This window comes from Gossypium arboreum, chromosome 7, assembly GCF_025698485.1.
Source record: "Gossypium arboreum isolate Shixiya-1 chromosome 7, ASM2569848v2, whole genome shotgun sequence".
NCBI classification, from domain to species: domain Eukaryota; kingdom Viridiplantae; phylum Streptophyta; class Magnoliopsida; order Malvales; family Malvaceae; genus Gossypium; species Gossypium arboreum.
In genome coordinates this window covers 102,038,865-102,063,008 of record NC_069076.1, presented here as the reverse complement: position 1 = coordinate 102,063,008, position 24,144 = coordinate 102,038,865, and the positions used below count along the sequence as shown (strand labels likewise).

General features: G+C 30.2%; 1 protein-coding gene across 1 annotated transcript; it reads left to right on the top strand.

Moving 5' to 3' along the window:
* Positions 1 to 21,591: 21,591 nt before the first annotated feature.
* On the top strand, positions 21,592 to 23,644 carry LOC108457115 (CBL-interacting serine/threonine-protein kinase 5-like). Its single transcript, XM_017755977.2, has one exon. The coding sequence runs from the start codon at positions 22,115 to 22,117 to the stop codon at positions 23,453 to 23,455; it is 1,341 nt and encodes a 446-aa protein (XP_017611466.1). The 5' UTR covers positions 21,592 to 22,114; the 3' UTR covers positions 23,456 to 23,644.
* The last annotated feature ends 500 nt before the right edge of the window (positions 23,645 to 24,144 follow it).

The following is a 24,144-nucleotide window of genomic DNA, read 5'->3' as shown; positions in this document are numbered from 1 at the left end:
GAAAATTCAAATCTTAAATAAAGACATGATTTCATTATTCATGTTTATCAAAATAGAGATGCAATAAACTCACGCTTATGGGTTTAACATATACAAATGGTTACTGTAAAGGGTAAATCAATCAGTGGGTTTTGAGATTCAACATCACTGGTGATTAAATAGAAGCTTTCAGAATTGTTGCTCAAAAATACCCTGCAAACATGGTCTTAGTTTCTGGTTTAGACGTTGGTGCATGTTTCTTCTGGATCTACAATTTGTATGGTAACTTGGTATACTGTTCTTTTAATGGCTGGTACCTGGTAATAACTATGTTTTAGCTACAAAAAGTCATTGAGAAGTGTTGATACATTGAACTAACGGATGTGGAGATGGAGAAGATTTTGGTTTAGAAGTAGAGAAGAAGAAAAACAATCTCCTAAGATATCTGTAGAATTTTATTATATAGGGTTAGATTTTGGATCGAATTATTTTTATTATAATTATATAATAATAAGAAAAAGAGAATTCGCTATGTTTTTTTGTTAGAGAAAATTAATAGTTTTTTTTTTTGAGAAAATTGAATGTGTTAACAAGAAACAAAAACATTAAATTCACTTTTACACTTTGGACGAATATGAGACACTAACAGAGGTATGCAAAAGAGATGGAGAATTTCTGTTCTTGTCACGCGTATTTTGAAAGGGTCACACCTATACCTAATCATGGACCAGGTTAGGCCTTTGCAAAATTTTAAATTTATTTTTTAAGTTTAAATACAATTGGATCTAAAATTTTACTAAGCCTGATCTAAATTAAAATGTTAAACTCAATCTTGACTCAACCAGCTCATATTATTATTTTTAGATTATTTTTTTGTAAAGATAAATTTAAAAATATTATATATCTAATGTACTAGAAACATTAAAGTAAATACTTCTCAACAAAATAAAAATTAATTAAAAAAGTATTTATACTTAATTAACACTGAGATAATTGTAATTTAAAAATTAAATGCCTCTAAAATAATACCAAAATTGACCATAAACAACAAGAGTCATAGAAAATTCAAACAATAAAAATAAAATAATAACGAAATGACAGCAAAACAACTGATTCGGACCTGTTACATGTATCCTCTCCGCATACAAGAGGCTCGAGAGAGGAAAAAAAAAAGTGAAATGTTGGCACGTGTTGGAAAGGTGAGTTATATATATCCTTTCTGTAGATTTAATTCCTCTGCTTCATCCTTTCATTAGAATATTTCTGGAAAGAAATCTGTTTTATCAAGTTCTAGAAATGTCCCTATGATCGGTGGTTTTGTAGCATTTCCTTGAGGACAGCTTAATCTTTTGGTATTCTCTAGTTGTTTTTGCAGCATTTACATTGTGTTCCACTTCTCCTTCTCTTTGTTTTGTAGCATTATTTGCTATTTCCTTTTTCCTGGATTTGATAATTAATGTCGAGAGTCGCACGAAAGTGAACCGCTAGGGTTTATCTTCATCTGCAATAGTAGATGCTATCCATTGCTCTGTAAGATTGCTTTTAAAAGATTTATTATAAATACAAAGTTTAATTGATTAAGTTGTTTGTTTAATGTGATGATAAAATCAAGAAAAATATTATCACAATAATTAGTTGTAAATTGATTAATACTAATTTTTATTATCAGTAGTAAATTCGCATTTTTATACATATATATTATAAAATTGATTAGGCAATAATTTCATTACGCAATATGGATGAATTGATTAATAATTAAAAATTAGAGATGAACACAATAATTTGGTTACGTAATTCGAAAATTTTCTATAATTGTGAGGTCTTGTTTAAAGAATAATACACTACTGATCAACTAGTACAAAATATTATTCAAGTCTAATTTACTTAACAAGTTACAACCTCATTCCTATACACAATTTAAATCGCTCTCTTCAAGACTTTCACTTATTCAAAACTTAGTTGCAAATTAAGCAATAAAAACTATTTGCTTACAATAAATTTGCACAAAAATAAGTTTTTCACATTAACATGATAAGTACTCTCTCAATCTCATTAATCAAATAAAGCAATGGTATACTTTCACTATCTTTTCAAAATAGCCTTTGATGTAGTCTGTAAAGTGATAGATATTCCCAACACAAACTTTTAAAGAAAACAAATATCTTTTTATAAGAAAACATAATCATATTGAAGGTTTTCAGAAGAGTCATTGCTTAATTTCTTCAAAATATGTATCTATTTAACTAAGATAATAGATCAAATTAAAACTCTTGAAAACTAACTTTACTTAATCCAATCTTTTCTTCAATTATAATCTAGTCATTTATTGCTCAAAATCATAAAAATGTAAAATAAATAATCATGATACATTGATTAAACATACCAAAAAAAAAAATCAATTTTATAATATTCTGCGGTTTCTTTCATAGCTGACAGTGATAATTGCCACTAACACAATTTAATCATTTAACATTTTAAAATTTATCAAAACCCGTTTAACATCTGAGTTAATAGTTAATTGAGTTTTTAGTTTAATTCGCGTAGATATTATTATTAATATAAAAACATAGATTTGAATATATTAAAGTGTATTATATTTTTATTTATAAATTAAGAAAGGATTATAAATAATTTTAAATATTATATAAAAAAGTAGATATTAATATTAAAAGTAATGATGGGAAAAAAAAAGAAATCGACTCGGATACATGAATCTTGATGGTAGGCAAAAACAACAGAGGAGCTTACTTTGCTTTCCGGTGGGGTCAGCCACACTCACACGGCGAGTCCGCTCCCCTGCTTTCGTGGCGATAAATGAGGTGAACAATCCCCACCTTCCAATCACTAATCGACATTTTTAGTTCTTTTTCCGGTTTGTCGCTGAAATAATGGTTTCAAATTGTTTTCTTGTTGCAAGCTTCTCGATCCTTTATTTCTTAAAAAAAAAAAAAAACTTAATACATCTTTTTTAGCTTTCTACTCCATTTTAGTACCTTTATTTTTTTATTAATTTCATCATTATTTTTATTTTTATTATCAGTTTAATTTATATACTTTAATTTCGTAATTTTCGTTACCCAATTCAAATTTTATTATAAAATTTCAAATTCACTTAAAAATAAAAAATAAAAATATTAAAATTCTCAAAAAATACAAGTTTTTTAAATCCTCAAAAAATCTTTAGACTAAAAAATTATAAAAAAACTAAAAAGTCTTAATTTATTTTTGAAAATTATAAAAATAAAATAAAATTATAGGTATGCAAAACTTCAAAAATCTAAAAAAACCATAAAAGTTTTATAAAAATTGTTTGTTTGGATTTTTATGATTTTTAGAAAATTTTAGAATTTTATTGTATATTTACTTTAAAAACTCAAGATTTTCATAAAAAAGCAAAAAACAAATCCATAAAATTTCCAAAAAACCCATAAAATTATTGAAAATTTTCTAAAACCTAAAATTCCAAAGAAGCACATTTTAAAATTTTATAATTTTTTCTATTTTTTTAAGATCAACATACTTATTATTTTAAAACAATATATTTTAAAAATATTTTTTAGCTTTTATAATTTTTCATGTTTTAATAATTTTGGATTTTATTTCTTTTTTATTTTAAAGTAATTTTATTTTGTTTTTGAGAATGTAGCAGCTGGTTGGTTTAATGTTTTTAATAAAAATTGGGTTGGGTAATGAGCTATCCAGAATAAAAGTATAAATACCAAACTGATAAAAAATAGTACAGGTACCAGAGGAATAATTTAGTTATAGTACAGGGGCCAAAAAAAGTATTGAGAAAAAAAAAAGAAAAGGTAATGTCACATTTGGTATATGTACATTTACAAAATGTTTAATGTGGTACTTGTATTTTGAAAATGTCCAATGTGGTATTTGAACCATTAATTTTTGTATTATTTGACACTTGTACTTTAGAAATGTCAAATGTTCTACCTTAACTATTATTATAGGTATTATTTGGTACTTGCACTTTCATAAAATGTGCAATGCGGTACTTATATTTTAAAAATGTTCAATGTGATACATGTGGTACTTTCATCTTAAGCTAAGAAGGTGATGTTTTTGAAAGAAAATTTGGAGAAAATCAAGATCAAATTTCTGCAATTAGGGTTAATGTGATACATGTGGTACTTATATATTTCAAAATGTATAAATTAACCCCTCCGTTAAATTTTTCTATTAAATAATAACGTGAAATGTTAATTTAGATAATTAATTATTATTTTGATCCTGAACTATAACTAAAATATCATTTTTATTTTCTAAAATAATAAATAAATCTAAAAATAAATATAAATTATTAAAAGTATTAAAAACTATGTCAAAAATTCAAAAAGTTAGCGCTCAATATATTTTAAATATATATATATATATATATATATGAACCCTAAAACTTTTCGGCGGTAAATAATCAGTAAGTACTATGAAGCCTTGAAGGAGGTAAATGAAGCCCTTGCACCTCAAAATTTTCAGTGGCAAGTAATCAACCATAATATCTTCTTCTTGTTAGCAGTGGACCAAAAACTTTGATGCTCTTGCACCTTAATTTGTTCTCTCTCACCTTTTTCCTTTTATTAATAATAAAGAATTTTGCAGAGAAATTATCAATTTGTTTTTAAAAATATTTCAACATAACTTTTAATAATTTATATTTATTATTTTTAAAAATATTGTTAAGAAAAATTTTAAAAATAAAAATGATATTTTAACTATAGTTCAGGGGTCAAATTATTAATTAACCATTTTAATTAACATTTCACATCTTCATTTAATAGAAAAAATTTGGCTGAGAGATTAATTTGCATGTTTTGAAATATATAAAAGTTAATTTACCCTTTTTTTTCTGTAAAAACACCAAAATATAAATTGACCCTAAATACAAAAACTTACCTGATACTTTTTTTCATATCCAACTTCACACTTTACCATCAAGCTATTGCTTAATAGAGCTGTTTAAGGCTTTACAATCCTAAATGTTTATTTTGGAACCGTCTCGTTTTCTTAAACCCAAAAGATTTGAAACAAGGTTGCCGACTCCCTCAGTTGTTGATTAGGTTGACTGATATTTAATTGTTTATAATGATCATAACAATAGTGGAAAAATTAGGGAATAAAGTTGTTAGATACTCATATATTTAAACAATTCCCATGCTGTGCATTTTGAAAATTAAAACAAAATTCGTGAAATATGGAAGGGAGCGTTTGCCTTCCTCATTATCTTTACTACATTATTTTTAATATATAAATAATCACTACTTATAAATATAATTTATACTAGAAAACTGTGAAAATCATGGATTTAAGATATAAAAGATATATTTAAAAATAATATACAATAAATAATTAAATGTATAGTTTAAAATTAATTAATTATAATGACATATGAAATTAAAAATATAAATACATCAAATTAATAATACTAAATGCGTTACATTTATTAATCACGACATTGTCATCAATTGAGAGCTACTGTCAAGTTGATTTGTGACACTAACTCAATTAATAACATTATTAATATTAGAAATCTTATCATACACGTACGCACGTGGAAATCACGAATCTAGAACATAGATGTGTATTAAAAATAACATACAATAAACAATGAAACGTTTGGTTGAATGGTAAATTTAAGGTTTTTTTAATCCAATTGGCACGGGTTCAAATACCGTCGTATGCATGGTTAGGAATTTTATTAATAGTATAGAAGTATAGATATACCTGGTGGAGATACTAAATTGTGCATATTAAAAAAATGCATATAAAAAAAATCAAAATAAAGCTTTGATGTGTGATAAATTTAAAGTTTTACTAATCCAATTACAATTATTGTTAACCAAGGAAAATAATTCATGGTAAAAATAAGAAACACTTGGACAAGTAAAACCCATGCTAAAAAAAACATTTTTGAGCACGGGATTTTTCAATAAAAAAAATCAAATGGATTCAAAATGTATTCAACTAGGGTTTTCTGGACCTTATCAATAAGCTAAACTCATACTTCAAGTTGTTTCACGCCTTAAATAAAAACACTCAATAAATCCGTTGGACAAGTGGATTCACATCTCTTACAACCAGCACAATCTTCTGTTCTTGGAGTGGAAGCAATTTGCTTAGCTTTACATCCATCCTAAGGTATCATTTCTAACACATTGGAGGTGCAAGCTCGGACAAATTGAGTACACCCAATACATATATCATAAATTTTTTACTAAATGTGACATGGGATCTATAAATTTTTTAACATTATAAAACTTTAGTTAAGTGATAAATTTAAGGTTTTATTAATCTAGTAATTGACGTGAGTTTAAATTCCACCATGTGTAATTTTATTAATTTTATTAAAATTAAAATATTAAAATATTTTCAAATAATATAATTTATCTTAATTATAAAAAATAATTGTATAATTTCTCTATCAAATTAGTGACTCAATTAAAGGTGACACTAATTTCGTGTGAGCTTAATAAATCATATACTACCAAAGTAACAAAAGTTAATTTTGATGTTTGTTGTTGATGTGTTATGTTTCATGTATTCTACAAAAATATGATGTGACATATTACATTAGGTGTTTAAAATTACCTTTTACGATTATTTTAATTTAAGTTAAATTCAAAAATTAATATTTAATATTTTAAATAGTAAAACACAATTTTAATATTTAAACTTGTCCTAGTTTGAGGGAAAAAAATCTTAGTTAGATATAAATCTTTTTATAGATAAAGTCATCCGTTCGACCCAATTGACTTGGTTTACTTTGGATTAGACTACAGTAAAAAAAACTTTGGATTAGTCCACCAATTCTGAATTCTTGTTAAAAATAATTAAAAAATACATAAATATTAATATAAAATTATTTTTAATATTTTATTATTTTAAATAATAAAATAAATTATTTAGATAAATTAAGCTAAATTGATTTCAGACTAAAACTTCAAAAATATTTAAATTTAAGTCATGTATATATATATATATATATATTTGAATAATCTCATTATAAATTTTAATTATATCTGTTCTTTTGACATGATAGTAAAAATTATTCATAGTCTCTCTTCAACCCATAAATAGAAGGATAATGCGCTTGATTGCACTTAAACTCACATTCTCTTAGATTGATAACAATACACATGTCAATTGAATTAAAGATTCAACCGAATTCTATAAAATATATTAAATGTATATAATTTTATAAATTAAATATCTTCTTCCACTTCTACTAAACAAATTCATTAATGTTTTTAAACTTGTTCCACTTCCACTTCTCACAAACAAATTAAATAATCTTAAAATGTAGCAAAGCTAAATTAATCATTATAATTGATTATAGATATTTTGCATCGGTTGTGTCGATGTAGCTACAAGGCTGCTCCACTTAGGCATCAGATATTTCTTATTTAATATATGTACGAGAGGGACTTGTACACATAATGATCTTCAAAAGTGGAAGCCAAAAAATCATATAAAAGCAAATTGAGAGTTCATTAATTAATAAATATTTATTTCATAAAATAATTTATACGAAAATTTCCGAAGCGCCTTGAAGGAGGCTCGCTCCTAAAAATATATAATTGTAGATTTATTTTTTAAATAAAATTATATTTTAATTCTTCAAAAATTTATAACCTAATTTTGATTTTTTTAAAAATAATTTCATCCTTATGTAAAAGTTTTAATGTTAATCACAAGAGTTAGGTAAAATGATAAGGATCTTTCCTATCTTAACCAGTGGTTGAAGGTTCAATCCTCACATTGAATTTGGATCAGTTTTAAAATTCGTGATTGGTATCTACTTATTAATAGACATACAAAATGCGAAAGATTAATTATTGAAATTGTTCTGGTAGATATATTGAGAAATTAAAAAATATATTGATATAGAGAGAGGCAAAAAAGTGGGTGGTTTATAGGTTATTAAGTATTAATAATCGCCCAAAAATGTGTACGTGGAATGTGTTCAACCCTTTGATCAAAGATTTGTTGGCTATTAGGTGAAGTGTTGTTTGAAAGAATGAATAGTCCAAAATTATGAGCTACCATTCAAGTGATGCGTTGTAAAGCCACTACTAATTGTTGCGTTCTTGAAATAATTTATAAAGGCAAATTTTTGGGTAAGTTAATAATTATTTTTAAAAAGTTGTTTATATTTGGTATATTAAGTTTTTATTGAATTTAAAAATAACTTATTAATTTTTTATTTACATAGGTTTTGTATTGTTAGCAGGGACAGTCTTAGAAATTTTTATGGGCTGGGTAAAATTAAAATATTTTAAGGTTTTTACGTTAAAATTGCTTAAATTGAATTATTAACTTTTTAGAGGGTTTAGAAAAAGATTTAGAATAGATTAAATTGAATTAGTTAGGTTAAGAGGGGCTAAAAGTGTACTTGAACCATTAAACCAAGGGTCAAGGCCCCTACATATGTCATAGACTTGGAGTTTGACCGAGCAAACTAGGCTGTCTTAAGTGGATAATTGGACTAATTTACCTATAAAGGCTCATTTTCAAGTATATTTAAGGAAATAGGCCAATTTTTGCATTATTTACCGGAAAGGGCCGATTTTGGCAAAATGCGTTCACGTAGGAGCGTTTTAGGGTGAAAGTTTAGCAAAACGCGCCCTTGGGGGAGCGATTTTGCCATGTCAGCAGAAAACGCGTTGACGTGGACTCGTTTTGCTGACGTGGCAAAATCGCTCCCCCAGGGGCACGTTTTGCTCCATGTTTTTTTCCCCAACAACTATTTTATTTTTTTAACTGTTGAGGGCTCCAATGGTAAAAAAAAAAAAGAGTATAAACCCCCTCCTATTATTTCACACAATATTTCTTCAAATTTTGGCAAAAAACTCTCAAATTTCTCCATAAATTTCTCAAAGCTCTCAAATTTCTCAAAGATCTCTTTAATTAATTTTTTGCTTTTAATTTTTCTTCTAAATTAGTAATTTTTTTTATAATTTCAAAAATATTTGATCATGTTAGCAATGGTCGGAGAATTAATTCATCTTGATCATAAACATATCTCCATCGAACAAATGAAAATTGTAAAGGTTAATTTTAATTTTTGAATATTATTTAATATTTTTTTATTTGTATAATTTTAATTAATTTTTATTTTATAATTTTTTATAACAGTCTATAGATCAAATGTTACAATGTTATATTCGTAATATATCTGGTCCTCCATAACCGTTGATAGAGAATTACTTGAGGGAAGGAGGTTATTGGCACATGGCCACTATAGGCCGAATGTGCAAGTTGGACCCGAAACTCATCAGTGCGTTAATCGAGAGGTGGAGACTCGAGACGTGCACATTCCATATTTCATGCCGAAATGTGCTATCACTTTGGAGGACGTGCAATTACAATTAGGACTGTTGGTGGATGGATTTGCACTCATCGGGTCCGATCAATCTGCTGATTAAGGAATCATATGTTATGATCTTTTCGGTGCGATTTCGGATAATAATTACGGAGGTTGAATCGAGATGGGCTGGTTACGAGACACATTTTCGGAGCCGGGGAATGATTCGACTGAAGGAGAAAAAATACGATATGTTCAGGCATTATCCTTGAGATGATTGGAGATTATTTAATGCCGAACTTGTCACAAAACCTCGTACATCTGAGGTGGCTGCTGAAACTTGTTAATTTTAGAGTAGCTGGCGAATTTAGTTGGGGGTCTGCCGTGTTGGCAACATTGTACTGAGAGATGTGCGTGGCGACGCCACCAAATAAAGCCAAAATCGGAGGTTGTCTATCACTACTACAATCATTGGCTCGGTTTCACTTTCTATTTTTACGTCTTCACACCCATATACATTCCCACTCATAACGAGGTAAAATTTTTATTTGATATTACAATTATTACATAGATTTAAAATAAAATTATATGCTAAAAATTTATTTAATTAGGTGGAACCATCCGGCGAGTTATGTTGGAATACCTACCGTTCTTGAAGATATACAACTTCTATTAGACCAATGGTCGGAAGCGTAGGTAAGTATTAAATAAAATATATATACATAAAATAGTCATTTCATATTTAGTATTTAGTATTATGTATATAACTAATATTTTTATCAAGATCATATAGTTTCAACGGACACCATACGAGGATCCGACAATTCAGGCAGTAATTTCGGATGAATTCTTTCAAAATCCGAACATTTGGCATGTTAAGGTCCTATTGTTTAACTATGCTATTGTTGAGATGCACCAGATGGATAGAATGTTGCGGCAACTTGGATTTCGACAACCGATTCCCTAGGCACCTGAGGTGCTCGATAATGAACACAAAATTGACTTAGAACAAATGAATACGAATTGGCCGGCATTCTTTTCAGAATATATCAAAATTTGGGAAAATCGGTATGATCATAGACTTACTCGCGAACCAATAATCATTCCAGAGTTAGCGTGCGCGTCGGATTACATGCCATGGTTTAGAATTCATGGCAAGCCATATTTGTTGTCGGAAGAGCAGAGGCGTCGGTAAATTCGTGTCGAAAGGGAATGACGGGGTCATTTAAATCCAAGGAGAAAGAATGACAACAAGGGCTCATCAACAGCGCCCATACAATCACCGGGCCCAACCCTCAACCGACGAGACCCACACCATAGTCCCTTCAGATTATGCCAGGTGCGTATCCTAGCCCTTATATGTATCCTAATCCTTATATGTTTCCTGTTGAAACCATTTTTCTGGAAACGAGAATCGAATTTGATTGAGAATTAAAATTAAAACGAGAGACGCCACCGATCTTTATTAGGTGTGATCGGATCACCCTTTCTTTAATAAAATGTTTTAGTTTATTAAAACAATGTTTTTGGTCTACGAAACTTGAGAGAATGGGTTCGAGAGTCGGTTACGTGTAAGCAAGGATTAGCACCCTCGACACGCCCAAAAATTGGTACCAAATTGATTAGTTAGTGTCTTAATGTCGAAAGTTGAAAATCAGGAATGGATTAAAAATACGATCCTTCTTTACTAACGTCGATTTAAAAAACACTTGAGTTAGCTCAAAAAGATTGTTAAAGATTTCCTTATCTCGAGATATCGGAGTATCACATCCCGTAAGTTAGGACACAATACCATGAATCCCCAAGCGCAAGGTCGCCTTTAACTTTAATTGGAATCCCGTTAATTTTAAAACTCAAAAGGATATTTAGCTATTTAGAATCAATGAGAGAACCGAAACCCCGTAAGTTAGGGCAAGATTCTTCGATGTTCCAAAACGCGAAACATTGCCTTATTTTGAAATTTTTATTTTTGAATAATAATAATAAGTATAGCATTTGATGATGCGCGTTCATTTTGTTTTGAATAAAACACATAGGTCTATATTGTACAAATACGTTGGAGTTTGATACACAACATGATTCGAGCTAAAGAAAACCAAAAGTGCAAAATAGAGCATGGAATAATGAAATACGAATTGGATACAATATTAATGAACGACGCAATATGGAGATGTTAGTGAATAATTTCTAGTACATGTAACGACAATATTCACAATGTATATTACTTTTTAACACCAATTGATAATCGAAGACAAACGACATAAAATAACATGCAAAAAACAATTCAAAGTAAATAGGGTAAGAGTTTAAAATTGATAACAAATGAAATAATTAAGATTTAAAAATCATAATACTAAAGAATGGTTCAAAATAAACGAGGTATGAAAAAGATCTAACATGAATAAAATGTAAAACAATTTGAAATAAAATAATATATAAAACAAATTTCAAATAAACAATATGTTAAACAAATCAAGATGAATAATACACAAAATAAAAAGGACCCTTTAAAATAACTTATAAAAGAGCTTAAAATAAATAATATGTAAAAGAGAAATTTAAAATAAATATTGTACAAGAATAATAAAATATATATATAAAAATCCAAAATAATATATATAAAAGTTTAAAACAGGTAACATATAAAGTTTTAAAATTAATAATAATAAAAGGTTCACGATAAATAATAAAAAGAATTTAAAATAGTTTTCATATAAAATAGTGTAACCAAATAACATATAAAAATTTAAAATAGATAATATATAAGATGATTTAACTCAAATGACGTGTAAAATATTTAGAATGAATAATATGAAAAAAGAAATTTGAGGTAAAATGATGTAAAAAAACGTTTAAATAAAAAATATATGTATACATGTAATAATTTAAAATATAAAGATACGTATAAGAATCTCAAAATAAATACTATGTATGATGATTTAAAAGAAATGATATATATAAAATATTTAAAATTGATTATAATTTAAAATGCATGATATGTTCAAAAATAAATACAATAATAATAGTAATAATAATGTAGATAAATACAAAAATAAAAAATATAATATGAGAATCAATATAAAATTAATTAACTTAATAATATGATGATAGCAATAGTAATAATATAATAATAATAATATTAAATAAAATAAAATAAGTAGTTTATAGGAAGTTTAAAATAAATATCAATAAAAAGCATGTGAAATGATTAACATATAAACCAAGATAACTAAATAGTATATAAGAAATTTTAAAATACATATTATATGTATAAACTAATTTAAAACAAAAGGGACATATAAGACTTCGTAATAGTATGTATGATAGATTAAAATAAATAATCCTAAAAAAAAAAAAAAAATTGAAAAGGAATAATAGTTTAAAATGCATAGAATAAACTTAAAATACCTAATAATAACATAGTACTAATTGTAATAGAGACAATAGGTATAAAATATATGGAAAAGGTGATGAATAAATGAATGATTATAAAATGATGACAAGTAATAAGGTGATAATAATAAAATAAAAAAGAATGGAAGAACAACTAACAATTGAGTACAAGAATTAACATAAATACATAAACGAATAACATATACAAACAAATAAATAAATGAATGAACCAATGAATTAAAATAAAATAAAATAAAAGGCTAATTGAAATTTAAATCGAATTGAAAGAAAAGATAGAACAAAATAAAAAAAGGAACAAAAGGGTTGAAATGAAATATGCAAAGGAAATGGAGGGTTAATTAGGAAAATATCCCCAATCCTCACGCATATAAAGCCCTCTTTAACAGATCAATCAACCCTTTCCTTTTTGATATTAACCCTAGCCGTTTTCATACATTCAAACCCCAAAGAGGACAAGCCCAAACCGCCATGTAGCCACCGCAAACGGTGACCGACGGAGGGTGGTCCATTCGGATTCTAACCCCGTTCAGACTCGCAATCAAGAATCTAACCTTTATGATAGCAAAGAATAAAAAAGATAGTATCACCCTCTTTATTAGATCTAGTTTCAACGGAGAAGAAACTCCGATATATACCAACAGTCTACGATTCAGGTGAGTTATTCGCTTTTATCCTTTTCTTTTCTTTTTATAAACAGTCCAAAAATGAAAAAAGAAAGAAGAACCACGAAAAAAAAAAACAGTGAAATATTGAGTCGAATCGAAGGAGAAAGAAAAAAAAAAAGGAACAATCACCTTTTTGCTTTGAAATTTTTTTGATTAATATTCTATAACTTTACAATGTTTTTGTTTCCCGGTTTATATAGGCGAAAATGCACTTAATTTAATGTTATTACTATTGCCTATGTCCTTGTTGTTTCTTTGCTTCGTTTCTACTTTCTGCTCTGTGGTCTTGTTTTGCTTCTGTTTTTGCTTTCTTTTGCAGGCGTGCCATGAGTCAACGGGGCCGTAGGTGGCTGTTTTGGTGCAACGGGGCTGAATCTCGGGTGCCGTGCGTGCTGAGGGCGCACAAGGAGGGGGTACGGCACATCCGAGGTAAGTAAAAAGGGAAACGGTGCCTAGGGTTTCTTAGTTGTTTTATTATTATTTTTTGGGCTATTTTTCTAGGCTAGGTTTTTTTAGTTTGGGCCTGTATTTTATTTCTTTTGTTTTGATTTTGGTTTCTGATGGGTCCGAGCAATTTTGGCCCATTACATTTCCTTTTCTTAGTCTTATACCAAGTTGGAATGTGTAGCCCGGTACATCTCCTTTCCCGATGGCTTCGATTCAACCACGATATATAGACTATTGTTGCTGGAAGGATTGTACGAGACACCGTCTAGGAGCTCATTTCATTACCAATCCCTATCGCCTTGTAGGATTCAAACACCTCTACCGTGGGTGATGCAAACACCTCTACATTCTTTATCATATCAAGGTGGGTCATCCTCCCAACACTCACAACCGAAGCAACCATAACCCTTACCGGAAGTTGAACCAAGGAGGAATCCAGCGCTTAATCGTCAACCATCCCCATGTGGTGCTGATTTCAAGCGGCACATACATTAATTTTTTTAATATATTAGTACAAACTATTTTTATATTGTTTCATTTAATAAAATAAAAGTTATTTTTAATATTTTAATAGTAAATTATTTTTATATTTTTAATAAGATAGAAGTTCTTTTAAACAAGGCAATAGAAATAATGCAACATAGTTTCATTTAAACAATTATCAACTATTTCGGTTTGGATATGATCGAATTGTATAACCTAGGTTCCTACACCATCCGCACAACTTTGTTGGTTCGTTCTTTCCCGGATATCCATATTATTACGAATTCTACTCGAGTAAGGTCGACCTTTTGGTTTGCGACGCAATTCTCTATCCGATAACAACTTAAATGAAACAAGCGATACAGACGGTCACTTACATTAATCTGGGACTAGTGGGAATACATCTCCACACATTTTATATGTATTCTATTTTGTACACTTCACCGACATATCTCATTGGATCCAAACAGAAATTCTGACAAGTTGCAATTGCATGAGCGCATGGGTAAGGAAGTGCGTCAAACATCCCACAGTCGCAAGTCCTATTTCTCAGGTGTACATGATATTGCTCGCCAATAATACATTGGTTTATTCTGTCAAACTCCATCACACGAAACCATAGGTTGTTGCGATTGTGACACACTTGTGCATAGCGTTGGTCTGTACCATTGCCTTGTTAATTTTTTGCAATACCTTCTGGAACTATACATGGCCTTCCTGCATTTTGCCTTTATAACTCGCTACTCGCTTTGGAAATAGTGCCGCCAAACGAAAGTATGTCTCTTGTGAAACTGAGGTTATCAGCAAATGACGCATTCCTTTTAGAACAGAATTTATGCATTCAGCCAAGTTTGTGGTCATATGGCTATATTGTAGGCCGCCGTCGCATGCTTGTGTCCACTATTTGAAAGGTATGTTATAGAAGTAGTCTGCGCTTTGACTGTTAACTGAATGCAAAGTCCCCAACATCTCATTAAAACAGTTCTTATGGATCTCGTACCCTGCCAATATAAGTTGATAGCGAAAATTACATACAATTATTCTATTCAGAATAAATTGAATATTACAAACGAAATCATATTAATAGAGATTAAATACCATGTTGATTACTTGTCATTATTCAGTGGTAGACTGATATTGCCCGTAATAGTTGGACGCAATGTGCCTTAGACAGTACCGATGGTGTGTGAGATCCCGTAGGCTTTCCTATCGCTCAATTGCGGCTAGTATTCCAGTGGCCCGATCCGATATAACGCAAATATCAGGTTGGGGGCATACATGCCTCCTTAACCTAGAAAGAAAGAAATCACAATCATCTCTTGATTCCCCCAGTGTTATTGCAGTCGCAATTGAAAGGATTTTCCCATCGCCATTCTGTGCCACAGCTAGCAATAGTCGATAGGTATATCTAGCATACATAAAGGTACCGTCAATTTGTAACAATGGCTTGTAATACACAAATGCGTCTCGGCATTATTTAAAGTTCCAGAACAGACACTCGAACACTTGGCATCCATGGAGCAATCGGTCGTTGTAGTATACAAGAACCATTTCAAGGTCTATTATGCAACCTGGGATGTACCTCTCCAGCACCTGACACCACTGCCACACCTTATTATATGAAGCGTCCCACCTATTATGCATATTTTCCAACGCCTTCTGCTTAGCTATCCAAGCCTTGCGGTAAGAAGGCGTGTACCTCAATTGGCTACGAATATTGGCAATTAAAATCGACACATAAGTCCTGGGATCTGCCTTCAACATTGGTAGTGTTAAACTAGCTATCATACATGAATCCATATTGGGATGATCTTGTTAAACACCTGTCAACAAAGTACGTTAAATAATGCAACATTAAGTAATAACATTATTATTCAAAAGCCCTAAACACCCAGTGATACTATACCGACAACAAATGTATATGGACTTTTGTACTTTTTTTTCTCTCTCACAAGTATGTCTTTTTCCTAAAAGAAGCTATGATTTTTCATGAACATGTATCGTCTTGCACTGCACACTTGGCCTCGAACTTTTCAGATTTGGATTTAACCACGTTGTAGTTAACACCGTAATTGATTCTATCGAATATCAACCCATCGATGTGCATGTCCAATCCACTAACTGAGTGTCGTGCAGGAGTTGTGTATTCCATACTGCCACCAAACACGAGCGCTTTTGTGTTCTGCCTCCCCACTAAAGGAGTGTCGGGTAGGGGTCATGTATTCCTCTCGAATAGTAGTAGATGTTGAAGTCGCAAATGTATTATTTGGCGACGAAAATTGTACATATAACTCAAGATAGGGTGATCCACTAGCTAGATGAGTCTGCACCATCACTTCAAAGCTACGACCACATTTGATATCAAATGAGTCATATGTCATGGGATCAATCGAAGCACAAAATCGATACTTAATAGAAGAAATCCTCATTAGCGTCATTCCGAAGATTTTGTGTCTAGTTCTTTTATGAAATTCTGACAAATCTATAGCCCGGTTAAAAACCAATGGTGTTGTGTTTTCTGATAAAAAACAACGCCGTTCTCGATGTCACGGACTTCACCATCATGGTAAATAATAACACTAATACGTTCAATCATCTTCAATTTCTATTCTGCTTAGCTTTTCTAATTTTTCTTATTGTAACTTATGCAACCTGAGAATGAAATTTGACTCATTTATAGCCTAAGGCCAAACATGAACTACCGTAGAAAAAGAGCATTGATGTGTGAGCTTTTTTCATCAATTTTGCTGACAGTGCATCATGCTTGAAGCGTTTTTGACAATATTTGTTCAGAACCGTCTTCTTAATATTATTTTTTCAGGAACTACTAGAGAAAAAGAGCGTCCACGTAGGATATTTTTTCAGTAATTTTGCTGACAGTGCATTCTGCTTAAAGCGCTTTTGACACTATTTGTTCAAAAACGTCTTCTCAAAATTATTTTTTTCAGGAATTACTGTAGAAAAATAGCGTCCACGTGGGAGCTTTTTTCAGTAATTTTGCTGACAATGCATCCTGCTTGAAGCGTTTTTCACACTATTTGTTCAGAACCGTATTCTTAAAATTATTTTTTCAAGAATTACTGTAGAAAAAATAAAATCCTTATTGTCAATATAATTTTTCCTAAACCCTAAACCTAAACACAATATTATTTTTAAAAAACTAAAACCTAATTTAATTATTTTTTTAAAAACACTAAGCCCTAATTTAATTAATTTATTTAAAATCCTTAAACCTTAATTTAATTAATTTTTAAAAAGAACACTAAATACTTATTTATTTTTAAAATTCCTAAAATCCGAACCCTAAATTATTTTAACAAAACACTAAAACCTAGAAACCTAAGCCTAAATTATTTTAACAAAACACTAACCCTAAAAACCCTAAACCAAAAAACCCTAAGGACTAAACATGTAAAAAGCCCTAACCTAGAAAAAAACACAGAGCAAAACGTGCCCCTAGGTGAGTGATTTTGCCACATCAGCAAAGCGAGTTCACGTCAGAGCGTTTTGTGCTGATGTGGCAAAATCGCTCACCAAGGGCGCGTTTTGCTGAAATTTCACCCTAAAACGCTCCTACGTGGATGCATTTTGCCAAAATCAGCCCTTTTTGGTAAATAATATAGAAATTGGCCCATTTCTATAAATATACTTGGAAATGGGCCTTTATAGGTAATTTAGTCGGATAATTGGCTTCCAAATTGTCTATGAGTGAACACTCAAGTTGTAAATCCCAAAGAATTCCTTTTAAGACATCGAAGTTAAAAGCTACTAAGGTGATACAAGCAAGAAAAGTTGGAACACTTAAAAAAGCATGCATAATTGTTTGTTGTGTTTTATTGTTGAATGATGAATGATACAAATAAAGTTGAGGAGGCCTCTATTTATAGTTGTGTCTCCCCTTACATCAACGATATAGATTGAATTACATTAACGACTCATACTCAAACCTATCTACAAAATAAAGTTCTAAGGAATTTTAGAATTTCCATTATCTTTATCCTTATAATTCAAATTAATTTGGTAAATTACAAGTTACAGGATTATTTATTAAACCACGAGATTTCAAGTAGATGGGCTTCAAGAATTTGTCTCTGGTGGGTTAAGTAAGCCGAATTTACTCAAAAAGAACTTCTTGACCTATAATGTATGCCTTGGTCACGAGTCATTGTGCATGTGCCATGATAGTCTCCCCACCTAATGTATCAATACCCTCCTCACCTCCTCGAAATGAAATTGGTCAATCTCGTCTTGGAAATGCCACAATGCTTCAGCTAATTCCCAATTAACCTCATTATCGGATAGTCCTTTCTTTTGGGTAAATTGACTTGGCCTATAATTTTGTCGTTGTTGAATTCAATATGCCATACCACACATTGTACATTTCATTTATAGGTGTCACTCCTATTGCCATTTGTTGTAACTTGATTTGATTTAAGTCTTAGGCACACTTAAAATAAAAACTTGATGAACCTTGAGTAATGATAACAAATTCAATTTGTAGATCTTTTTGTAGATCTATTTCATAACTCTGAAAAAATCTTTGTAACACCTTAACAAACCCATAATTTGATGGTCTTGTGTAACCTACATCCAACATTTGTAGCAAATCACATTGTACAACACTAGAATAATGATTGAGATTCACTTTCCTCAATGAAATTACTTTATTAGATTGCTTGTGTTGAATCAATATTTCTTTACCTACAAAATTTGATGCATAATCCACATTTTTCATATATGGTGATCTCACCAGCAACTCAACATGTTTAATATCAGAAAAAAGGATGTTGCACCTCCAAGACGTCTTATCAATGTTCAGAATTGCCAAGTCAATTGATAAGTACTCCTAATCCATATATATTCTAGACCTTTATTATTTATTTTTGCTTTGATTTTATATTAATTAGTAATAAATAATTTGTTTTAGTGTTGTCATTATTGAGTTATTTATTTTATTTTCTCTCCTATTCCTTTTTATTTTTATTCTCTCTTTATTTTTGTTTCACAACAAATTTAAAATTGTAAAAATTATTAAGTTAATTATAATGCAAGTTTCATTTCCTTTCATTACTTAAAAGAACAATAGAAAGCAAGAAACAATGGAAAAGGTCAATGTTATGCAAAAATGCTTATAATTAAAAGGATAGTTTTAGGGTAGACTAATGCATACCATATATTATACAAATAAAAGAGTTTAGACCAAATTAAATAAATATACAAGAATGGAGAGTTAAAATTGTTATTAAACCACATAAAAAACACCAAAATTAAATATTTAACTCTTTTATATAACATACAAAAATTCAATTACCATATTTTTCAAATTTACCATGATATTTTAACCTATTTTAAGCTTATAATAATAATAATAATAATAATAATAATTTAATATGAGTTAATCAAACCCAACTCCCAAAATAATTAAGATGTGGGATTCTTATTTAAAACTTTCAAAGGGTCCACATAATGAAACATAATTAAAATTATTAATTAATAACAAGTTGGGAAAAGAATCCTTACACCAACAGCCCATTTAAATTTGTTGCAAATTGAAATATAAACTATCCAGCATGACATACGAATCAAATAATAATAATATTGACATATTATTTGTGGAAATTTTAAATTCTACAAATAAAATTAAGAGATTAACAAGTATCTTATAAAGGTTTAATAAAATAATTAAATATATATATTAATTTTTTAAAATTACTTATAAAATAATAAAAATAATACATTATCCATCTACTAAATACTCATCCATAATAATAATAATTTAAAAGAATAACTTCAACACTTTGACTAAGTTCTTACATATACTCGCTTACAATTGGATTCACTCGCACACTTATTTTAGAACTAAAATAAATAAAATAAAAAACTAAATACTGATCCATAATAATAATAATATTTGTTAAGACTAAAGGAAAGAAGAAAAGAAAAATAAAGAAATAAAAAGAAAAAATTTAAATTGTTTAAAAAATAAAATATAGAGATTAATTTTAACAAATAAAAACATAGAAAAATTATGTTAAAAGATATGAAGAAAGGTAGAAAACAAAATGAGAAGCAGAAGAGAATGAAAAAAAAAGAAAATAAAAGTTAAAAGAAAATAAAATAAAAAATTAAATTGCTCAAAGCGAAAAAATATGGAGATCAATTGTATAATTTAATTTAAATTTTTCTTTAAAATAATTATTTAACGTGTCACGTCAACTTATCGTTATACTATTAACGATAATTAATGGCTCAATAATTAAAATATTACAACACATTAATGTAAATGATTAAAATATAATATTTTAAATATAACTGATTAAAACGTAACTCTGAAATAAATAAAATGACTAATATATATATATATATATATATATATATATATGCAACTTTCAATGTTTAGAAGGGTCAGACACATTTCAAGTTACATACTTCTTTTATTATTGTTTTTATCTATTTATTAAATTAATGTTATAAATTACTTGGGCACTAATTTAATTGAGTTTATAAAATAAATTGTATTATTTTAAAAGGTATTTTATTATTTTATATTTTTTACATAGAGGAAGAGAAAAATATTACCACATCATAGAATTTGAACCTATCCGTTTATAGTTTTTAGGGTAAATTTTTTTGTTGATGACTCAAATTTTAGGGTATTTTTATTTTGGTCATTCAAAATGAAATTTTTGCAATTCGATCACTTAATTTTTAGAGAGTTTTTATTTTAGTCAACAAGCGTTAAATCTCTAATGATAGTTAACTGTACACGTCACATTATGTTTGCACTTTCATTTTGGTCACCAAACTTTTAGGTCATTTTCATTTTGGTCACCTAAAAAATATATCTTTTAAGTATTGATTGAAGTAAAAAAAAAACCGAGAATTAAAGTGAGAAAACAGTAGAAACTAAAATAATACACAAAAATGATCAAATTCTACTCGTTTATCGCATTGTCGAAAATTTTAAATTCTTTTCATTTTAACCCTTGATTTTTTACCCCAATCAGTATTTTAAAAAATATTTTTTTTAGTGATCAAAACTAGTGTGACCTAAAAGTTGGGTGGATAAAATGAATGTGTAAACATGATGTGGTATGTACAATTAACTGTCGCTAGAAATTTAACACTTGAATAACTAAAATGAAAGTTGGATGACCAACTAAACAATTTACCCTAATTTTTAATATTTATATTAAACCATTGAATCAAAATCTTATTTGTTATTTATATTATGTTAATTTTTTAAAATATAAAATTCGATTTCCCATATCTTACAAAAGCTGGGATGGGGACATGGTGGGCTAAGAATACTAGTTGAGTGTTGGCAGGGGATCAAAAGAAGTGACCCCAGTTCCTCATCCTTTTAACACCAAATGCTAGCCACCATACAAAAACAGAGCATGCAATCCTCCTCCCAAAAAAGGAAATGAATTTACTTGATTAATAAAAAAGAAGAGAAAATTGATTAGACCAATGAAAGGTTTGTTGTAACCTCTCCGCAACATTAACGCCACTCCCTATTTAATCTCACAAAAATATTTTGGTCTATAGTCTTCATTCTGTGTGCCGCTCTGAGCAGTCCCAACTTCCTAAAATTCAATACCAGGTGCCCCTTCCAATATCTTGTTATACTGAATTCAACTCCTCTAATGGAGTCCTTCCAAATCACCATATACTCTGTTCTTTCTTGGATTCCCTTAAATTACCCTTCTTTCAAAACCTACACTAGCACCCTAGATTCCATTAGATTCCATTAAGCCACCAACACAACAACGTTACCAGAAAGTAGTATATAGGGGAAAGGAAAACAGCGATGGAGGAGAGGCATGTTTTGTTTGGGAAATATGAGATGGGGAGGCTGTTAGGGAAAGGGACTTTCGCCAAAGTCTACTACGGGAAAGAATTAGCCACCGGTGAAAGCGTGGCGGTGAAAGTCATCAGCAAAGATCAGGTGAAGAAGAAAGGGATGATGGAGCAAATCAAGAGAGAAATCTCAGTGATGCGCCTTGTTCGACATCCCAACATAGTGGAGCTCAAAGAAGTAATGGCGACCAAGAAAAAGATCTTCTTTGTCATGGAACATGTCCGTGGGGGTGAGCTCTTTGCCAAAGTTTACAAAGGCAAGCTCAAAGAACACGTCGCTCGTAAGTACTTTCAACAGCTGATCAGCGCCGTTGATTTCTGCCACAGCAGAGGTGTTTCCCACCGTGATTTGAAGCCTGAGAATCTCCTGTTGGACGAAAAAGAAGATCTGAAGATCTCTGATTTTGGGTTGTCGGCTTTGCCTGAGCAGCTTCTCAATGATGGTCTCCTTCACACTCAGTGTGGGACACCGGCTTACGTTGCTCCCGAGGTTTTGAGGAAAAAAGGGTACGATGGATCCAGAGCTGATATTTGGTCTTGTGGGGTTGTTTTATATGTTCTTCTCGCAGGTTTCTTGCCTTTTCAAGATGAGAATATGATGAAGATGTATAGGAAAGTTTTCAAAGCCGAATTCGAGTTCCCCACCTGGTTTTCAACAGAATCGAAGCGTTTGATCTCGAAACTACTTGTGGCAGATCCTGAAAAAAGGATCACAATCCCAGCTATAATGCGTGATCCTTGGTTCAGAAAAGAATTCACACGTCCCCTTGCGTTTTCGATCCAAGAACCGATAGACGATGATGAATCCGCACCCTCTAAGAGTACTAAACTATCGTCTCCCAAATTCTTCAACGCGTTCGAGTTCATTTCCTCTATGTCGTCGGGGTTCGATCTGTCGGGCTTGTTCGAGGACAAGAGAAAATCGGGGACGATGTTTACGTCAAGATGTTCAGCCAGTGCTATAATGTCTAAAGTCGAAGCTGTTGCGAAGGGGTTGAACTTCAGGGTGGGGAAAGCCAAAGACTTCAAGATGAGATTACAAGGGTCATCGGAAGGGAGGAAAGGGCGGTTGTTTGTGACCGCTGAGGTGTTCGAGGTGGCACCGGAGGTAGCGGTTGTCGAATTCTCCAAGTCAGCAGGGGATACCTTGGAGTATGCTAAGTTTTGCGAGGAAGATGTTAGGCCTGCATTGAAAGACATTGTTTGGACATGGCAAGGTGACAGTTTCAATGAGGCAGAAGAACATGAAAAACAAGTACAACAAGACACAGCCGAGCCTAACACATTGTAGAAAATAGGGAAAATTTTCTGTGTTTACCCTTTTTTTTTTTTTTTTTCTTGTGTGTGTTCTGTTTTGGTGGAGGATGAGAATCTGTAAATACGTATTCTGTGATTGGTACAATAATGCATAATATGGGTTTGGATATTGCGTACACATAATAAGCAAGTATATGGTGGCAATGGAGTTTTTGATGAGAAATTAATTCTTTTAACTTTTTGCCTTTTTTCTGTTGCTTTCTTGGTTTGGGAAAAGAAAACGAAAACAAAAAAGACAAAAGTGATGGATGGATGGCATGTTTGTGGAAGGCAAGCTACAGCCATTGTTTTGTTTTTAAACCAATCACTGTCTTGAGACGAGAAAGAAAAGGACTGTTGCAGCAGCATTCATGGAAATTAGTGTTAATTCAAACATTCTTTTCCGCTGCAAATCCAAATCATGGAGAGCAGTTTTGAAAGTTGGTTTTATATGCATAGCATAATGATAGCTACTCCACAAGCAGAACCGGTGACACTCTTGCAATTTTTATTGAGTTTAGTACCATTTCTTTCCTATAGCACATTGGACTCTTTTCTTTCTCTATAAAAATTTAACTCAAAAATTTGCTTAAAATGTATTGAATTATCCATTTTTGATGTAGTGCCAAGAAGCATTGCATTCTTGAGAGAATGTAAATTCAAACATTAAAAACAACATTGTTA

Bases quoted from the DNA above. Each gene is read 5' to 3' on its own strand.
- LOC108457115 (XM_017755977.2), top strand. From the start codon at position 22,115: ATGGAGGAGAGGCATGTTTTGTTTGGGAAATATGAGATGGGGAGGCTG.